Source organism: Myxine glutinosa, chromosome 10 (assembly GCF_964187855.1).
Source record: "Myxine glutinosa chromosome 10, kmMyxGlut1.1, whole genome shotgun sequence".
Classification (NCBI taxonomy): Eukaryota; Metazoa; Chordata; class Myxini; order Myxiniformes; family Myxinidae; genus Myxine; species Myxine glutinosa.
The window spans coordinates 8,312,333-8,333,342 of record NC_136270.1 but is presented as its reverse complement, the minus strand read 5'-3'; the positions used below and the strand labels follow the sequence as shown (position 1 = coordinate 8,333,342).

Below are 21,010 nucleotides of genomic sequence, written 5' to 3'. Positions count from 1 at the left end.
CGTCTGTCAGCATTAGTTGATGGATGTTAAGCTGGCCATCCCATCCGTTGGCATTAGTTTCATCATGATGAAATTTATTGAGCATGATATCGGGATAAATTGATGGAGAAAAAAAAAAATACTGTGAAAGCGGGGTTGTATCCAAGCATGTCCAATCAAAGCGAGGTTGTATCAAAGCGTGTCCTCCAATCAAAGGGGGTTGTATCCAAGCATGTCCTCCAACCAAAGTGGGGTCGTATCCAAGGATGTCCAATCAAAGTGGGGTTGTATCCAAGCATGTTCAATCAAATTGTGTCCTCTAATCAAAACGGGGTTGTATCAAAGCGTGTCGTCCAATCAAAGCGGGGTTGTATCAAAGCGTGCCCTGCAATCAAAGCGGGGTTGTATCAAAGCGGGGTTGTACCAAAGCGCATCCGATTAAATTGGGGATGTATGAAAGCGTGTCCAATTAAAGAGAAGTTTTATCAAAGCGGGGTTGTATCAAAGCGTGTCTTCCAATCAACGCGGGGTTGTATCAAAGCGTGTCCGATTAAATTGGGGATGTATCAAAGCGGGGTTGTATCAAAGTGTGTACGATGAAAGTGGGGTTGTATCAAAGCGGGGTTGTATCCAAGCATGTCCAATTAAAGCGGGGTTGTATCAAAGCGTGTCGATTAAATTAGGGATGTATCAAAGCAGGGTTGTATCAAAGCGGGGTTGTATCAAAGCGGAGTTGTATCAAAGCATGTCCGATCAAAGCGGGGTTGTATCGAAGCGTGTCCGATGAAAGCGGGGTTGTATCAAAGCGTGTCCGATGAAAGCGGAGTTGTATCAAAGCGTGTCCGTTCAAATCGGGGTTGTATCAAAGCGTGTCAGATCAAAGCTGGGTTGTATCAAAGCGTGTCTGATGAAAGCGGGGTTGTATCGAAGCGGGAAGGCGGAGTAAACCGGTCATCACTGCCAGCAGTTACAAAGTGGTAGGTTTTAAAAAAAAAAATTTTTTTTTTTTGTTTTGTATACAAGATCGAGGCTTGTGAAAGAGCGAACATTAATCACACAAAAAGTCAAACCGACACATAAAACACAAAATAAGGGGAGTGGTAGACAAGATGGGGAGAGAGGGGGAAGGACACAAACACAACATTTGAGAGCAGGGACATCGAGAGAACTGTAGGAGGGGAGAGGGCTTGGGGGGAGGTGGGAGAGGTATAAAACATATGGACACTGAAATAGTCTGGGATCCACAGGCTCAAAAGCTCAATAAAATGGGTTGGACCTGACATGGCATGCTGTACTTTTCGTTTGTGTTTTTTCTATTAATTTGGCCATTAAGGTCTGCTGAATGAGGTCTGCTCTGCCGGAAACCTTGCGAAAAAAATTTGTGGCCATTTTTGTACATGCAGCCTTTATTTTTTGACCAAAAAATGTGAGATGTTTTTTTTCTTAAAATCCTCAGTGGGTTGTGTAGGCTGTCAATAAATGCATCCCAGATACACAGAACACATGTGTTGACAACATCAAGTTGAGAAATACACTTACAAAACCTTTCCAAATGATTTAGAATCATTTTTATGCAAAAGCGCCCCCCATTTATTTTTCATTTTTTCATTATTTTCATCTTTACTTCATTAGTAATCAACTATGCCCTGAGTTATGACATCAGCCAATGTGTCATTATTTTCACCAAACATTGTAGTCATTCCACAGTAAACGTTCTGAAAATCAAACCAAAATCAATGGATCTGTGGTGATTTTATTACCCTTACGCTAAAAAGTCCTAGAGACAAACCGTATTTTCATGGTAGTTTATGCATCATGGTAGTTTATGTCCATTTTATTAAACATCCTGGCCAAGGCATCTTTTTAATTTTAACAGAACCCTGTGCCCCCAAAGAAAATACTTGTAACACAAGAAATACAAAACAGCAAAATGATTTTTTAAACAAAATGTACACAGGATGACAAGCCAACAAAACAATGATGGTTACGCAGCTGAATTTGGATAGATTAGTGACCAGTATGTGGAAAAAATGAAATTAAACTTTAACTGAACAAAATAATTGAACATAACAAAATAAAAAATTACTGGCAACAACGTCTGTAATATCACATGAAATTAACATTGCACTGAACAAAATAACTTATAATGTGTAATGCATGTCACTGTCTTCGAGTGTGAGTTCAATCCGTGAACATTTGTTGGGGTCCCCGGTGCAGAGACATGCGATGACACACTTCACATTGGCTCTTGCACAGGAGCATCCTCGGGCACACATGCTTTTCTTGCAGTGACAGTATTTGGTGCATTTGAATTCTGCAGGTTTTTGCCTCCTTCAGCATCATGGTTGCCACCAACTTACCATTGACAAGCTCTCTGCCAAATTCAGTGGCAGCAGGGTAGGCTGGCTGAACATGTGTGCTCGCTTGCATACAGCCAACTGATGCAGGGCTCGGCGAAGGTGTAACTGGAAGGCATCTTCGGTATGTGGAAGGCAACGCATGCCTCGTTTGATGTTACCAAAGAGATGGGCTCGCAGTGCATCCAAATTACCACCGAAGTCACTCCTCTCATACAGACACCATGTATCGCCTAGCTGCTGTCACAACATCTTCCTGAACACCCAGGCTTTCTTCAGGGTCACCGTATCTGCACAGGGGCAGAAGGTCTGCCAGGTGATCAACGGCAGTTTTGTAGGCACGCCTTTTTGCTCTTCTGTAGAGATAGCTCACTGTGTCACATCCAATCAGTATGTAGGTGCTGAGGAGCATGGATGTAAGATCTGCAGCTTCAACATCATACTTCACTGCCAGGGCTTTGGTGATTGCATGAGCAGGTAGGCTGATATCCATCTTCTTCACCCACAGCTCCTGCAGGCCCATCCAGGTGTGTGATGTAGTATATGCACATCATGATCACGTCTGTGTCAGTAGCCACCACTACAGCCCGTTTGTGGTGCAGATGTTGTACTGATTATGCAATGTGGGCAAACATCCTGGTATCTGCCTCCTCATGCTTCTCACAGGACAGTTCTGGAAGCTCAACCTGACAATCTGCTGACAACAGGACAGTGCGACCAGGATCACGGAAGATTCCACCAAGAACAAGTGTGCATCCTGCAGGAAGTGACTTGTTCTGAGCTGCCCATGCTTCTCCCATGTAGTTCAACAGGTTTACTTTATTCAGTAGATTGTGAACGAAGCCTTTCCATTCGGGTATGGCGAGAGTATCGTGTGGCTTGTACTCCTTCATCTTGCTGGGGCAGGTCTTCATTCTCTTCTCTCGTTCCTCACCTTTCAGACTTTCAGCTGGGGAGACATCACATTGATCACCAACAAAGTGGATGCAGTCACAGTTGTCTGGGATACTACTGAGGAGCTGCTTCAGGTATTTTACTTGCAGTTCATGGAAGGTGCTGCTCCCAAGATGTTGGTGAAGCTGGATGAATGCCATGGCATCTACTACCATTACAACAGGCTTGTCGGACGGTGGCAGTCTGTCCACTTCCCTCCATGAGCTGCCAAGGGATGTCTTGATTGCAGCCAAGTAGTCGGCCTTGTTCCCTTTACGCATGACATAACCTTGGTCAAGGGATGGATCTGGCTCAAACAGGGAGGCTGGGCAACTTGTCCACTCATGACTGAAGACCTCCACCTTCTTGTCTTCATCCAAGTCCTGCACAAAGTACAGGTTTCGGACAACTGCACTCTCTTCCTCGTAGACCTTCTTGGCTTTGAGTGCCATGGACAGTGACTTTTTTGGCTTTGCTGCAAATGTGGCAAGTTTTATTGGGGCTATTTTCTCACTGTCTGTTTTTCTTGCTGCAGCCAGTGCCTCCAGTCCTTTTTCACGGGTGCTCACCAAGTCTGGAGATGCAGCTTTGTGGCCTGTTGAGAGGTTCATCAGCTCCTGTTCTTCACGTGAATGGATTGATCATCTGGTTGTTGATGACATCTGTTATTTTCCTAACACTTTCAGCCTCCATTGTGCCTTGGCTGTTGGATTCCTCATGGTGTTTGGTGTCATCCATCCATATCCAGGTGTGCCATAGCCTTTGTCTGCTCTGACACTGCTGTCAGGAACTGGAAGAGCTCGCAAGTATTTCTCCATGGCCGCTGGCTGCTGACTGATGCCAGTGAAGAGTTTTGTCTTGGTATCACGGTTGTAGGTTTTCTCGAGTGCCATGTCTGTCCAGACACCATTGAAACGACCTTCTGTTTGACGTACAGTGAACTGCCCATTCTTGAATTCCCTATGGATATTCGGAGCCAGTGTAGGTAGGCTTCTCATTGCTTCTAGGTAGTGGGGCAGGCAGGATACATACTTGTCGTGGCCAGCAGCTACAAGGTATGGTAACATCTTTTCTACTTCAGCCAGGTGTTCCTCCCACAGGCCTGCACGCTCAGCGTGGATGAACCGTTTCAGAATCATCACCATGTCCATGTACATTAGCCATAGCTTTGTGGTAGGTGACGTACATACTTCATCAAACTCAGCCATCAAACGTGACAGCTTTTTCAGTTGGTCGGTTGCATCAGCACATGCAGAAGATGCCTTCTCTACATCCTTTTCTGACAGGGCATCTAGGAGTAGCTGGACATTGATGGCAAGCACAGACATGCACTCCAGATCCTTCTCTTCAATGATCAACCATCTGGCAAATGCTTCCCAGTGTAGGGCGAACATGGCTGCATGCACCATAGTGTGGGCACGCAGCATTGCGTAGTAGTCTTTCCCACTGATGATCTTGTTTGCTGTTCCACAGAAACAGACATCAGCTTCTACAATGATGTCTTCGATTCCAGTGGCCTGCATCAAATGCCCAATTGCTCCCAGGAAATTTTGAGCAATATGGAAGCCACCCATACGCAAGATAAGTTTGGCATACGTCTGGGAGTTCTTCTTTTGCAGACCCAGAACCACTTATTTTTTTACTTGGGTGGCCGTTAATATACCTGGGCGGCCCACCCAAGTAAAGTCTATGTGTGGGAAACACCCTACACAACCCACTGAGGATTAAAAAAAAACAAAAACATTTTTCACATTTTTCGGTCAAAAAATAAAGGGTGCATATGGGTAATTCCACGGTAACGGAAGGACATTCAGACACCATTTTTCATCTTTCAAACACATATATCACAAAGACTTTATTTGTTAAAATCAATCAAATACCATAATTATGTGAGAACACATAAAACCTCTCAATTCCATCAAAACTTTGATCACTGTTATCTTTTGTTCACATATTATGCATATTAATGAGGTCGGTAACAGAAGGACGCCAAAACGGACATGGGTTTTTCAACCATTGCATATTTTTTCAAAACTCTGTGAAGCTTCCATGCCAATGTTGTTTTAAAGTTACTTAATACAATCTCTGATGTTTTGTGAATATTCTGCCACATTCCACTTGACAAATTGACATTTGGTTGATTCAAAACAAAGGCAAACATTAATTAAGATTCGGTAACGGAAGGACGGTAACGGAAGGACAATTGAAATGCTCTATCTATTGCTGTACAAAGAGTGAAATTCTGGTCACTATATGATACAAATAATTGCTGGAATGTGCAATGCAATGCAAATAACTAGAAGTGCAATGTAACATATATGACCAAAAACTAATCTTAAACATAGTTCACACTATCCTAATTACGAACTAATTAAACATGTGGCTAACGATCAGGTAGTAATGAATACAAAGGAATTGTAATGTACAAAGGACCTGTAAATGTAACAATGGATATAATTAACTTTAGTTCAAAAATGTTGATAACAAAAGGAACGAATAGCAAGAGAAAACCTCAGTCCAAGACTATAATCTTGAAATTTAAAATTGTGCGAGGCTCATCAAAGTAGGTGTATATTTATTTCCAACTTATCATTGTACACAAATTAAATTATTTCATGTAAGTTACAATTACATTAGACTTTAACTGAACATGACCGATACAACTTGACTTTACCTGGCAAACAGAACATTTTGCTAAAATCAAACAAATGCCAGAACTTTGATAAAATAAGGTAGGGCCTATTTGAATTAATTTATATAAATAATTGGCCCGACATATAAGCCCATATAGTTAATCACCTGCATACATTGTAAAATGAAATATGACATAAAATATCAATACTCACATGAGATGTCAAATCCAATAACTGGCTGTAAAAGTTGTGATAGTTGCTGTTTACTGCTTCAACAAAGTTGTAGTTACACTGAATGATGAATTTCAAGTGAAGCACTGACCACACATATTATATGTGAGCCTGAGGAAGACTCTCACTCATTAACATTATAATACGAAGCAAGCTTAATGTATCAAAAGGTAGGTTTGCGGTACAACCATGTGAGTAGAGAGAACTCCACGTTCCAGTCAGAATGCTCTGGTCGTCTTCAGGAGAATGAAGAAAGAACAACTTGTAAACTAAATTTATATAAGACTTCGAAGTGCCTGTAAACAAGTATTGAAGTATGAATAATGTGAAGTTTAGAGTTAATTAGGTGGAATGACAAGGACAATGAGTAATTCAGTTAGAGGAACCTGTGAATTAACACTAATCATGACATACAATGGAAACACGATGACAATAGAACCAGGATGTGTATCCACAAAAGGGGGGCAACTTGGAAGATAGATAGGTAGGGGTGTCAAAGTTTTGAAAAAACAGATAGAAAGGAGGGAGGGAACAACAAAGTAGTTAACAGGGTGTGAAGAGTGAAAAATGAAAAAAAATCAATAGCCTATCTGTCCTTCCGTTACCACCTTATGGTAACGGAAGGACAAGTCTTAATTAGTTATAATTAATAGGGGAAAGGGCAAAAAGTGACGTGAGTGGTATAATATTGTAGGCCTACCCAAACTTGCTTTGCATTGGTATTGTCATTGTTTTTCTCCTGCAAGTTTTGAAAATATATTAAAAATATGTACTTTTATGGTAACGGTAGGACATTTCAGAGGGGAAAATATCCGAAGCCACTGAAGTGTAACAAATACCGCAAAGAACAGAAAAATGTTACAGATATCCTTTAAACAATCTAAATACTTAATACAATAAAAAATAACATTACTTTTCATTATTTATTACACACAGGGTGCAGTTAATTGTCTTATAATTTTTCCCCATTTTTTGGAAAAAATATGTCATTTACATAATCACCGATTTTATGCGCGAAAAAAATAAAAATTTGTATTTTGACTTTAAAACAGTAAAATATAGACTTTCAGCTTTCATTAGAGACCAAATTTGTTTGATTCTGATGTATTTGAAATTTTCACCCCCATGTCCACTTTTGCGTGTAATTGCCCATATACAAAAATGGCCACAAATTTTTTTCGCAAGGTTTCCGGCAGAGCAGACCTCTCATTCAGCGGACCTTAATGCCCAAATTAATAGAAAAAACACAAACAAAGAGTATAACATGCCATGTCAGGTTCTCTCAAATTTTGGTGACTGGATCCCAGACTACAAGGACTTCCAGGAAAGAAGCTGGAATTTCGAAAAAGTGTATCTGGGGTGAATTAGCAGGGGTAGAAAAGATCAAGGCTTTGGATGGGGGAAGATAAGAGATGGTGGTGAACAGCTGTTTTAAAGACCTGGAGGGAGGAGTGGGATTGAAGGGAGTGGGGGAGTTTGTTCCAGAGGTGGGAAAAAGGGGAATGAAAGAGTGAAGGTGAGCAGAGAGCCTATATTTTGGCAGTTTAACCATAAGAGAGTTGCTTGCAGGCAGATCTTGTGCGACCTGTAGGAATATTTGGGGGACAGAGTACAGAGAGAGCTGGGGGAGCAAGGCCGGAGAGGAGTCGGTAGAAGACAGAAAGACCACCAACCTGCCTGCGGTGAGTGAGTGAAAGGCCCTCGGAGTTAGCTTCATCGCAGGAGATTCCAATGATTCTGAAAGCTTTGGCTTCAACAGCGTGAAGCCGAGCTAGGTGTGAGGCAGGAGCACCGGGCCAGAGGGGGGAACAGTATTTCATTGAGCTGCGGATGAAAGCCTTGTATGTGGTGAGGAGCTCAGGTGTGCCAAGGAAGGACTTCGCACGACGGAGGATGCCCAGTCGGCGACTGGCTTTGGAGGCCAGCTTGGCAATGTGGATATCCCAAGAAAGATCATGGCAGATAGTGAGACCCAAAAGCTTGATCGACAGAACTTATTGGAGAGGATTGTTGAGAAAGTCGATAGGAGGGTTGTCCAGTCGGTCTTTTCGGAGAGACATAGTAAGAGTGTGAGATTTGTCAGGATTGAAAGACATGTTCCACTTGTTTGACCAGTCTGTGATTTTGTCCAGGTCTGCAGAGAGTGAGGAGGCTGCAGGCTGCCGATCTGAGGGATGAGGAATGGAACGGCAGAGTGGAGTCATCAGCAAAGAGATAGAGAGGATTTTCCAGAGAGTCGGAGAGATCATTGATGAAGACCAGAAAAAGCACAGGGCCCAGAACACTGCCTTGGGGAACTCCAGCCAGAACAGGAAGGGGCGATGAGAGAAATCCATTCAAGGCCACACGTTGACTACGACCAGAAAGGAAGTCCGCAAGCCAAGCGTGGAGATTTCCATGGATACCATAGGAGGAGAGTTTGGTGAGCAGAGCTGGGTGCCATACCATATCGAAGCCACGTGATATGTCGAGGGAGACAGCTCTGATTTCCTGTTTGGCATTGAGGACCTCCATCCATTGTTGAGACAGCAGAAGCAACATGTCCAGAGTAGAATGACCTGGTCTGAATCCAAATTGATGATCGGAGATCAAGCCATTGGAGAAGAGGAAGGATTTGATATCCGAAGCAATGATGGATTCCATGACTTTGCTGTTAATTGGGAGCAGGCTGATTGGTCTGTAGTTGCAAGGATCTGTTTTTGCACCTTTTTTGTGTAAAGCAGTAATGTTTTCTGATTTCCAAGATGCTGGCAGATGACCTTGAGCAAAAGAGGGTGAAAAGAACAGAGAGAGGGAGTGAAAGAGCGGCAGAGCAGGATTTTAGGACCTGTGGGCTGATGTCATCTGGTCCAGTTGCAGAATCAGAGTCGAGGTTTGACAAAAACTTCTCCACCTTGTCAGCAGAGAAGGAAACAGAGTCCAAGAGCAGTTGGGTTCGACTGGGTAAGGTGGGAACAGAGAGAGATGGGTTTGGGACAAGATTTTGAGGCAAACAGAGTTGAGGCATTCGGCTTTGTCACGTGCGGTGTCAACTATGTAGCCATTTGAGGTGAGGGAGGGGATGGAGGGGGAACAAACACCAGAAAAGGATTTGACCAGACACCACCAGGATTTGGAGGAAGGAGACAGGTTTGAGAGTTTATTCTTGAGTGTGGAGAGAAAGTGCTTTCTGGCACTCCTGAGGGTAGACACACACTTGTTCCGAACTTGGTGGAAGGAACTGAGATTACATTCAGTTGGATTTGCCTTCCAAGAGGCAAAGGCAAGTTGTTTCAGGGCAAATGCCTCACCACAAGATTCAGTGTACCATGGACGGGAGGAATGGTAAGACAACTGATATTTGTGATAGTTGTCCCCCGTCGAATCGCGGAGCGAAAGGGGGACGATGGTTTTCCCCTCTGTCCGTCCGTCCGTGCGGGCGTGCGTGCATGCGTATGTGCGTAAGCGAAGGACCGCATTCGAATTTGGTGTGTGGGTGCAACCCACGTCAAAATCCAAGATGGCCACCGCCATGTATGTCTGATGCCATGTATGTCTGAACCTTGTGAGCGGAATATCTTGAAAAATAAGCGAAGTACCAACTTCTAATCTGGTGTGTGGGTGTATCTAGGCATAAGGAAGAACACTATTGAAAATTGGGTCGCCACGTCAAAATCCAAGATGGCCGCCTCCATGTATGTCTGAACCTTGTGAGCGAAATATCATATCATAGCATGTTTTCTGCGTCTTCCACTTTGTCAACTCGCATCACTTCCCCGACGGGGGAACTAGGCGTAACGCTTGTTCTAGTTATATTTGTTATGGGATTGTTGTTCTTCTTTTTCTAAGGCCCTCCTGTCCTACCAAAAAGCTATTCTGTTCCATCAATATTTCGTGACAGATACTTCACGGCATTTCCCTCACCACACCAATTCAAAAGCATCACTGTCAGAAACCTTCCAGTGCTATTAACAATATGCAAAATCATGTCACGTTTTGAATCGCCATTTTTTTTTTTTTACAGGTGGATGCTTATGGTGAAACAACTTGTTAAATAGGTTGGAAATCAGATTGACAAACGTCTTCACAAAAATAACTAGAATGACACTCAGTAGAGGGAGTACAGTGACTTCAGAAAGTATTCACACCCCTTGACCTTTTCACATTTTATTGTGTAACAGCCTGAATTTAAAATGGAATAAATTAAAAAAAAAATGTCACTGACCTACATATCACACCCCATTAATGTCAAAGTTAACACGTGTTTTTCGAAATCCTTACAAAATAGTTAAAAATGAAATACAGAAATATTTAATGTCGATAAGTATTCAGCCCCCTGAGTCAATACTTGGTAGAAGCGCCTTTGGCAGCGATTACAGCTTGGAGTCTTCTTGGGTATGTCTGCATCAGCTTTGCACATTTGCATTTGGGAAGTTTCTCCCATTCTTTATTGCAGACTTGCTCAAGCTCAGTTAAGTTGGATGGGGATCGTCATGAACAGCAATCTTCAAGTTTTTCCACGGATTCCCAATGGGATTCAGGTCTGGGCTTTGGCTGGGCCACTCAAAGACTTTCACGTTCTTGTTCTGAAGCCATTCCATTGTTGCTTTGGCTGTATGCTTGGGGTCATTGTCCTGTTGGAATGTAAATGGTTGCCACAGTCTAAGGTCTTTTGCACTCTGAAGCAGGTTCTCCTCATGGATTTGCCTGTATTCGGCTCCATTCATTGTTCCCTCCATTCTTACAAGCCTCCCAGTTCCTGCCGCTGAAAAGCATCGCCATAGGAGTATGCTGCCACCACCACGATTTACGGTATGGATGGTTTTAGATGGTGATGAGCTGTGCTTGGTTTCCTCTAGTTGTAGCGCTTGCATTCCGGCCAGTTCAATTTTCGTCTCATCAGACCACAGAATATTTTGCCTCATCACCACACCACTCGCTACCTCACACCATCAGAGACTCCTCCTCACTCACCACATTCAAAACATCACTCAAGACCCACCTGTTCAACACTGCATTCAACATTTAACCCACAGCATCTAACCCCTGACTATCTCCTCTCCTTCTCCCTCCTTTGTGCTTTGAATATTTCCCTATTGATTCTTCTTTTTTTGCAATTGTTTTTATGTTTTGCTATGCATTATGTTTTGCACTCTGTCAAAGCGTCTTTGGGCTTCCTGAAAAGCGCTATATAAAATAAATGCATTATTATTATTATTATTATCATCTCAGTCTTTCACGTGCCTTTTAGCAAATTTGAGGCATGCTGTCATGTGCCTTTCTCTCAGGCCACTCTCCAATGAAGCCTCGATTTGTGAAGTACTGCAGCGACTGTTGTCCTTCTAGCAGGTTCTCCCATCTCAGCCAAGGAACTCTGTAGTTCTGTCTTCAGTGGTCATTTGGATCTTCGTCACCTCCCTGACCAAGGACTTTCTTGCCCAGTTGCTCAGTTTGGTCAGATGGTCAGCTGTAGGAAGAGTTTGGGTAGTTCCATATTCTTTCCATTTCCTAATGATGGAGCTCTTTGTGCTCTTGGGAACTTTCAACACTCTAGTAATTGCTTTATACCCTTCCCCAGATCTATCCCTCCTCAAATGTTATCTCGGAGTTGTATGGACAGTTACTTGGACTTCATGGTAGAGTTTCTGCTCTGACATGCAATGTCAACTGTGGGACCTTATATAGAAAGGTGTGTTTCTTTCCAAATCATGTCCAATCAATTGAATTGGCCACAGGTGGACTCCAATGAAGTTGTAGAGACATCTCAAGGATGGTCAAAGGAAATTGGATGTACCTGACCTCAATTTGGAGTGTCAGAGCAAAGGGGTTGAATACTTTGTGACGCAAGACATTTCAGCTTTTCATTTTTAATTAATTGGTAATAATTCCAAAAATAATTCAACTGACATTAATGGGGTATTATTTATAGCTCAGTGATTACATTTTTTTTCAATTTAATCCAATTTAAATTACAACTGTAACACAACAAAATGTGAAAAAAGTCAAGGGGTGTGAATACTTTCTGAAGGCACTGTACCTCCGCCAGGCTGAACACTTTACGTTTTGTATCCCACTGATAGGCCGGATTTGGATCCAGACCTGAACCAAAATCGAATCAGCTTGTTCTTGTCACCTACACAAGTCATCCACCTAATTTTTTCACATCTCATCCACAATGTTTTGAAATAACGTGCTACAATATGTATCGTTTTGGTCCCATCTCAATGGTGAAGAATCACTCACAATTTTTTTTAAATTCTCATATCCGTATCCGGATCTTCACCAAAATAGAATAAATTGTTCCTTGTCACGCACCGCATCAGTCAACAGTCAACAACCTTTTGAGATATCCTGCTCACAGACAAACAGACACACGGGTGAAAACATAACCTCCGTCCACCTTCGGTAAAAAGCGAGAGGTTTTCAATGAAAGCCAAAGTTGAAGTACGCAGTTTACACTCTCCTTAAAGTCCAACAGACGAGTGTGTAACAAGGCAATATTAACATTGATTATCTAAACAAATATGATAACAAGCAGCAGGTTACTGTTATCAAATGTGGGCGACACCATGGTGGTGATTGGGTGCAGATAACACGGTGCAACGATATTCTTCAGATGCTAACTTGCACTTAACAGAGTTCTTGCCATAGTTCATTGAAGCACATAATGATATCATTGAGAAACAAAATTACAATTCAAGGGATGGCTTTTGCCAAAGTATTGTGACAATAACTTATAATTTGCTTGTTATAACAATAATCACACTTTTAAATTTTAATTCCTGAATATAAAACCAGAGCAATCGACATTGCACTCTGCCAGAGCACAGAAGCAAATCTTGGTAGCCTACTGATGCTATCATTAGTTTTAACACCAGAAGTCTTATTTTATGTGGAAATCTCTCCTTATGCTTACCGTTTCTCTCCATGTAATGCTTCCACCAAACCCTGCTTTTCACCGAGTAGTCCACGCAGTTGCTGCACTTCATGGACAAACTGTCCCTTATGCCCTGCCAAGCCCTGCTCAGCTTCTGCAGCACGTGAAGACAACTCGCTCAGTGCTGCTGCTGTCCTTGTCCTGTAGGACTGGGTAGAGGTGGAAGTCAAATCGATGGAGAAGGAAAGGTTTAACTTGGTGTTATTATAGCGCTTGAACATGTTCCTTTATTTTTTTTTGTATTTTTTTTTGTTTTGTATACAAGATCGAGGCTCGAGAAAGAGCGAACATTAATCACACAGAAAGACAAACCGACACATAAAACATATAACATCGGGAGCGGTAGACAAGATGGGGAGAAAGGGGGAAGGACACAAACACAACATTTAAGAGCAGGGACCGAGAGACAAGGAGACATCGAGAGATCTGTGGGAGGGAGAGGGCTTTAGGGGGGGAGGGCATGGGAAGGGGAGGGGTGGGAGAGGTATAAAACATATGGACACTGCCAGGACTTCCAGCAAAGAAGTTGGAATTTCAAACAAGGTGGATCTGGGGTGAATTAGTGGGGGTAGAAAAGATCAAGGTTTTGGATGGGGGAAGATAAGAGATGGTGGTGAACAGCTGTTTTAAAGACCTGGAGGGAGGAGTGGGATTGAAGGGAGTGTGGGAGTTTGTTCGACTCGAATGAAAGTTGGATGGACATTTGAGCGGAGTTTATACTGCTCATTACAGGGGCACATGCAATGAGGAGGGACACACACACACACACACTTTTAACAATAGATGCAAAAATCTAGTATAAATAACTGCCTTATCTAGTATAATTAACTCTGCCACCAAAAGTTGTGGACTGATTCAGATGAACTTTGGTGGAGAGGTTGGGTATGTGACGTGGATGAAATGATTAGATTTTGGTGAAGCTCCAGATCAGGATCTGGACAGAGAATTTTTAAAGTGATTCTTCACCATTGAGTAATAATTGAGTAATTCTTCACCATACTTGGAGGCATCCGTGTGGTACTCAAGTCTTTGCAGACTGAGATTAAAGCTCTATAATTGTTGTGTTGGTATAATTTATGCACATTATGTCAGCGTCAAGTCACAGGGTTAGTGTGCTTCTCGAGTTAAATTTAATGTTCCTGACTGCAAACCTACTAATTGTTGATGAGCAGGGCAGAGACAATGTGTTCGCATGGCAGGCTACACTTGTTGCTAACAGGTTGTGCAGCAATTGCTGGGGTGGGACTCGATCTGTGCCTTGCTTCCGAGTCAAGTTAGGGGGTTCAACCTGTGTATATTAATGGCTTACATTGGAAACAAATAAACAATTTGCAGTGTGCCGTCCTGATGAGGGGCGGTAGACCTGCATGCAAATCGGACCTGGCAGGAGTAATGCCCTGCTGGTGGATTAAGGGGTCTTACTCCTATTAAGAGGCGTGGTCCCAATTGTATGACCATGCATTGTGGCCCTTCGGGGTCAGGATGCATGTGTTTGAATGACCATGTGCTTCCCCCTTGCCTTGGGGTTGAGGTGCATGTGTAATGTTATTGGGACAGCCTTGATAGACGTTGTGCCTTGGCCATGGGGTCAAGGTGCACGTCCAAGGCTGTTCAAATGTTTGATTTTTTACCTTTTTTCATCGTAAAAAAGGCCACTTCATAAGTGGAACAATAAGCCCTCGTCGGGACGGCATGGTGTTGAAGTCGTGGGGACTTACTCCTATTATTTAGAGGGGGGTTCCAATTGTATGACGATGCATTCTGGCCTTTTGGGGTCAGGATGCATGTGTTTTGATTGGCCATGTGCTTCAACCTTTGGGTTGAGGTGCATGTGTATGCCAATGGGACAGTCTTGATAGATGGTGTGGCTTGGCCATGGGGTCATGGTGCACGTCCAAGGCTGTTTAAATGTTTGATTGTTTACCTTTTTTATTATAAAAAAAGGCAGGCCTCGTAAGGCCCATAACAAGAGCGACATCTAGATCGACATCTCTGCCTTTGTCTATTTGTGACCATAGAGCTTTAATCTGAGTCTGCAAAGTCTTGAGTACCACACGGATGCCTCCAAGAGTGGAGGTGATGTGTTGGTATAATTTATGTACATGACGTCAGCATCATGTCATCGGGTCAGTGTGCTTCTTTAGTAAAATAAATATATACATACATATATACTTATTACAAAGGCAAGAAAGGAAAGAAGAGGAATAGTAGGGAATGTTATTCAAAAGCGAGACCAACAGTCAAACTAGCTGTGCATCATTTATCATCGTCACGGTCATCTACCAGACGCTTAGCTTGGAGTAGCATAAGGCTGCAGGGCACACTGGAGTAGTTCTGCAGAAACTCAATGTAATGCATATGCTCTTGGATTGAAAGGCCCCAGATGTGATTGATACCCGCATCTGGAAAACATTAACTTCTCCTCTGTGTCAGTGTCTGGCACTAGCCGCAGCCGGCCGGCAGCATGGCCGAGAGGTACGCACATTCACCTCTAAGCTATCTAGCCTGGTTTTGAATCTCGACCCAGCTATAAACTGTCATCGCGGAATTTCACAGGCAGGGTGATTCATCAATGTGTGTGTCGTCCCTCGGATGGACTTTAAACTGGGCCTACCATCTGTCAGCCTTAGTTGGTGGACGTTAAAGACCCCACGGTGCCCTTTGCGAAGAGTAGGTGAGTTATCGCCGGCATCCTTTCATTTGACATGAAGTCGTTTGAGGTGAAGGTGGGAGTGCATCAGGAGTCGGTACTAAGTCCATCACTATTTGTAGCTGTGATGGAGGTGCTGGCTCAGAACGTAAAGGAAGGTTTACCGTGGGAGTTGTTGTATGCAGATGATCTGGTGTTGATTGCGGAAAGTATGGATGGACTGAAGCAGAAGATGATCAAATGGAAGGAATGTATGGAGACAAAAGGTCTGAAGGTGAATATCGGAAAGACGAAGGTGATGGCAAGTGGTAAAGCATGTGGTGAGGTGGAAAGAACTGGGCAGGAGAACTGAGTGGCCGTGTGCTGTGTGTAGGAAGGGTGTCGGAGTGAACTCCATTCAATGTACAATGTGTGCTGAGTGGGTTCATCAAAAATGTAGTGGTCTGAGAGGGTCATTAACCAGTGTGGCAGCTACATTCAAATGTAAGGTGTGCACAGAGGGAGCTGCAGATGGAGGAAATGTTGAGTTGGATCTTGGAGATGGCGTGAAGCTGGAAGGTGTGAAAACATTTTGCTACCTCGGAGACATGCTGAATGGAGAAGGTGGATCAGACTCGGCAACGGTTGCTCGAGTGAGATGTGCATGGAAGAAGTTTCGGGAACTGAGTGGCGTGCTGATGATGAGGGGAGTGTCGTTGAAGCTGAAGGGAAAGGTGTATGCTGCATGTGTGAGAAGTGTTTTGATTTATGGGAGCGAGACATGGGTCATGAACGTAGAGCAGCAACGAAGGTTGGAAAGGGTGGAAAGGGTGGAAAGGGTGGAAATGCGAATGGTTCGACGGATGTGCGGAGTATCGTTGAGAGAGAGGAAGACAAATGATGAATTGCGAAAGATGATGGGAATAGAGCCTGTGATTGATGCTGTGAAGAGAAAACAGGTTGAGATGGTTTGGCCATGTGTTGAGGAAGGATGAAAGTGACTGGTTGAGAAGAGTGATGGAAATGAATGTAGAAGGAAGTAGAGGACGGGGAAGACCGAGAAAGACTTGGCTAAAGATGGTGGAAGAAGAAATGCGGGCAAGGGGGTTAACAAGGGGAGATGCAGAAAATAGGGCAAAATAGAGAAGATTGTCATGGGGACCGCAAGGCTAACCCCCGCTCTAGCAGGGAAAATAGCCTTAAAATGCATGTTGCTGTGTGTTTTGTATCCTTTCATTTGACGGCATTTGACCAGACTCGCTGGTGTAATGGTGAGAGCGTCCCCTCCATGTCTGGGTGGTTGTTTGTTCAAACCCCAGCCAAGTCATTCCAAAGACTTTTTAAAAATGGTATGTGCTGCTTATTTGCTTCACACTCAGCATTTGAAAGGATAGAGCAGGACAATCCACATTGGTTGGCATCCATGGTGAGGAGGATATTCCCCCCGAGGAAATGCCCCGCTGAGTGCGGTGAGAAAAGCGGCGCCATTGTTATGACATCGCTTGTGCCCAGTGTTCCGGGAAGTGATGCCACTTCACCCAAGCTCAGTGGCTATGTTAAGTGTTTGTCTCGTCAGTGTGTGTGTGTGTGTGTGTGTGTGTGTGTGTGTGTGTGTGTGTGTGTGTGTGTGTGTTTGCCATTATGAGCCTTAGAAAGAAGAAGACTAGCCAAAGCTTTGTTCCTTGTTAATCATCCAAGTTGATGAATTTTAATAAAACCGATGCCAACTTCACTCATAAAGTAAAAGCAAAGATAAAAGTCTGTACTTCGATTCATTCCATTACCAATTTACACACGAAAATAAAACCATAATTGCAGGTGAATCAAGCATCCAACATGGAGAGATAATTAAATGTAACAATCTGCTCAATACAAGGGTGGTGGGGATGGGGAAGCCACACTGCCAATTTATAGCTGGGCTGCTCATCGAGCAGATGGAGATGTTGTTCTCGACAAGCAAAGGCAATGCCGAGTTACTCCCGCCAGGGAGTAATGCATTCAATCGTGTCTGTGTGTGTGTGTGTGTGTGTCTGTGTGTGTGTCTGTGTCTGTGTCTGTGTCTGTGTGTGTGTGTGTGTTCGTGTGTTCATGAACAAGATATCTGGAAAAGTTCTGAACGGATTTGGATGAAAGTTGGTGGGATGATTGCCCTTGGGATAAGGAAGAATTGATTCGTTTTTGGTGAAGCTCAGGATATTATTCCGGATCCAGGAATTTTTTGAAGGATGTTTTTTACCATTGGAAGATAGGGCTCTTTTTTTTTTTTACATTATCTTCTATATCTTCTATATTTAACATTGTGATATGAAAATAGTTTTCATATTTGTTGTAAATGTAGTTTAAACTCGTGGCTATGCGTTGGAACGGTGTATTTTGTTAGCAGCGTCGTCTTCAATGTTCATTTTTTTTCTTTTTTCTAATAAAGACATATTCTGTCATTTTAAAACCACCAACGTGTGTATTAGGTTTCCCCGTTTCATAAAATGTATCGTTTGATACGTATAATGCTTTAAAACTGTTTTTTTTTGTTTTTTGTTTTTTTTTACCTGAGAAGATATTGTGGCGGACACAAAAGCCCACTGGCGTGGTGACATCATTCCACGCACCAAGTGGGCGGTGGCCACGCCCGAGGGGTAGGCGTGGCCTCATGCTATACACCGGGCGACCAGCCCGGAGGAGTTCAGTGTTACAGTGTAGTCTTACAATAAAGACGTTTATATGTTACCGCTTGTCCGCTTCCTCCTTGCTCACAAGCAGCGCGCGTAACGCCGCGCTTTACTGGTGACCCTCGACGTTGGATCTGCCGTAGCGATCCTTCCGAACACGACGCCATTGCAATGGCAAACGACAAGGCAATGGCGATTAAACTTCCCGAATTTTGGGAGGCCCAGGCCGAAGTCTGGTTCGTTCAAGCCGAAGCCCAATTTCAGCTTCGGCGCCTCACCAACGACGACCTGCGCTACTGCCATGTCGTCGCCTCCCTCGGGCCCGGCACGGCCGCTCGAGTTGTGTCCGTCCTTCGCCACCCACCGGACGGCCACAAGTACGAGGCACTCAAGCGGCTACTCCTAGCCACGTTCGGCCTCACGGACAACGCACGGGCCGATCGCCTCCTGGATCTCCCCGAGCTCGGTGAGACGCGCCCGTCGGTCCGAATGGACCATATGCTGTCACTGTTGGGCGACGAAGCCCCCGGTTCGCTATTCCGGGCGCTTTTCCGTCGCCAACTTCCAGCGCAGGTTCGCCTCGCGTTGGCCGGGACCGGGCTAACGGAACCCCGAGCATTGGCGGCCGAGGCGGACAAGTACTTCGCCGCTTCGGACACGCGGGCGAGCGTTGGCGTGGCCGTCACGGCCTTCGACGCTGATGTTCCACAGCATCATCTTCTACAGCACGCTGAGGTTCAACAGCATGCTGATACGCACCTCGTGAACGCCGCCACGCCCCGCCCACCGCCGCGGCGAAAACCGCCACCGCGGGGAAACCCGTCGACTCCACCGGCCTGGCGGAGCCAGCCGCGCTCCTCCAGCTCCACCACCTGGTGCTGGTTCCACGCCAAGTTCGGCCACGAAGCTCGGCGGTGTCATCCGCCGTGCTCCTTCAACGGGTCGGGAAACGCCCGGGCCGGCGCTCAATTGTGGCGATGAGCGCCGGCCGTTCGAGCAGCCTGCTGTTCATAACGGACACCTTCTCCGGGCGCCGTTACCTGTGCGACACGGGAGCACAGGTGAGTGTCATTCCCGCCGGCACGTCAGACAAGCACGCCGCGGGTGGGGGCCCCGCGCTGCTTGCCGCGAACGGGACGCCCATCCGTACGTACGGAAAACGCTGCCTCTCTGTGCGGTTTGGAGGGCAGGTTTTCCGATGGACGTTCGTCACCGCCGACGTGCCCATGGCACTGCTTGGCGCGGACTTCCTGTGCGCTAATGGGCTCCTGGTCGACGTCAAGCGCAGACGGCTTGTCCAGGCCGAGACGTTCAGCTCGCTCGCATGTGCGTTGCCCAGCTCAACGAGCGGCTTGCCAAGCGGCTTGCCGAACGATTCGGTTCCGGCCACGTTGGTCTGTACGCTTCCGGCAGCGGACGCATTCACCCGCCTCCTCGCCGGCTTCCCGGCCCTCACGCGGCCCACCTTCTCGGCGGGGGCCGTCAAGCACGGGGTGGCCCATCACATCCCCACCGTCGGGCCACCGGTCTACGCCCGGGCACGCCGCCTCGAGCCGACGAAGCTGGCGGTGGCAAAAGCGGTGTTCGCTACCCTGGAGCGACTCGGCATCGTTCGGCGCTCAGAGAGCGCTTGGGCGTCGCCGCTGCACATCGTGCCGAAGCCCGGCGGGGGGTGGCGACCGTGCGGGGACTATCGCCGTCTCAATGACGCCACGACTCCCGACCGCTACCCCGTCCCCCACATTCAGGACTTTTCCGCCCGTTTGGCGGGCAGGTCCTTCTTCTCGAAGGTGGACCTCATACGCGGCTACCATCAGGTCCCCGTCAGGCCGGAGGACGTCCCGAAGACGGCGGTCATCACGCCATTCGGACTCTTCGAGTTCCTGCACATGCCCTTCGGTCTGAAGAATGCGGCTCAGGCGTTCCAGCGACTGATGGACAGCGTCCTGCGCGACTTGGATTTTGTCTACGTCTACCTGGACGATATCCTCGTCGCCAGCGCATCCCGCGAAGAGCACCTACGCCACCTCCGCACGCTCTTCGAACGCCTGGGCCAGCATGGCCTGATTGTGAACCCCGCAAAGTGCCGGTTCGGCGCCGCCACAATCGATTTTCTGGGGCACCGTGTCACCAGGCACGGAGCCGTCCCCCTGCCGGCCAAGGTGGAGGCGGTGAAGGGGTTTCCGCGCCCCCGCACGATCAGAGGGCTGCAGGAGTTCCTGGGCATGGTGAACTTTTACCATCGGTTCCTGCCCCATATCGCCCAGCTCCTGCGCCCCCTGCACGAAGCTCTCCGAGGTAAGCCGGGCAAAGGCGACGTTACCTGGACCGAGCAAATGGACACGGCGTTCACGGGCGCGAAGCTCGCCTTGGCTAACGCCACCATGCTCGCGCACCCGGCGCCCGATGCACCGATCGCCCTCACCACCGATGCCTCGGACTACGCGGTGGGCGCGGTGCACGAGCAATGGGTGCGTGGAGCTTGGCAACCGCTGGCGTTCTTTAGCCGGCAGCTTCGCCCGCCCGAACGCCGTTACAGTACCTTCGACCGCGAGTTGCTCGGACTTCACTTGGCGGTCAGGCACTTCCGCCATCTGCTCGAGGGCCGGGCGTTCACTGCCTTCGTCGACCACAAGCCGCTGATCTTCGCGATGGGCAAGGCCACC

General features: G+C 46.0%; 2 protein-coding genes across 3 annotated transcripts in view; one reads left to right on the top strand and one right to left on the bottom strand.

The window, feature by feature from the left end:
* Positions 1–21,010, bottom strand: part of CEP89 (centrosomal protein 89) — a 211,511-nt gene that overhangs the window by 21,055 nt on the left and 169,446 nt on the right. Inside the window, exon 16 of the mRNA XM_068127073.2 lies at positions 13,029–13,198. Coding sequence (XP_067983174.2) covers positions 13,029–13,198 — 170 coding nt within the window. The remainder of the gene's footprint in view (positions 1–13,028; positions 13,199–21,010) is intronic.
* The window catches only part of LOC137434252 (E3 ubiquitin-protein ligase RNF182-like), a 142,511-nt gene that overhangs the window by 13,413 nt on the left and 108,088 nt on the right, over positions 1–21,010 (top strand). The window lies entirely within an intron of this gene.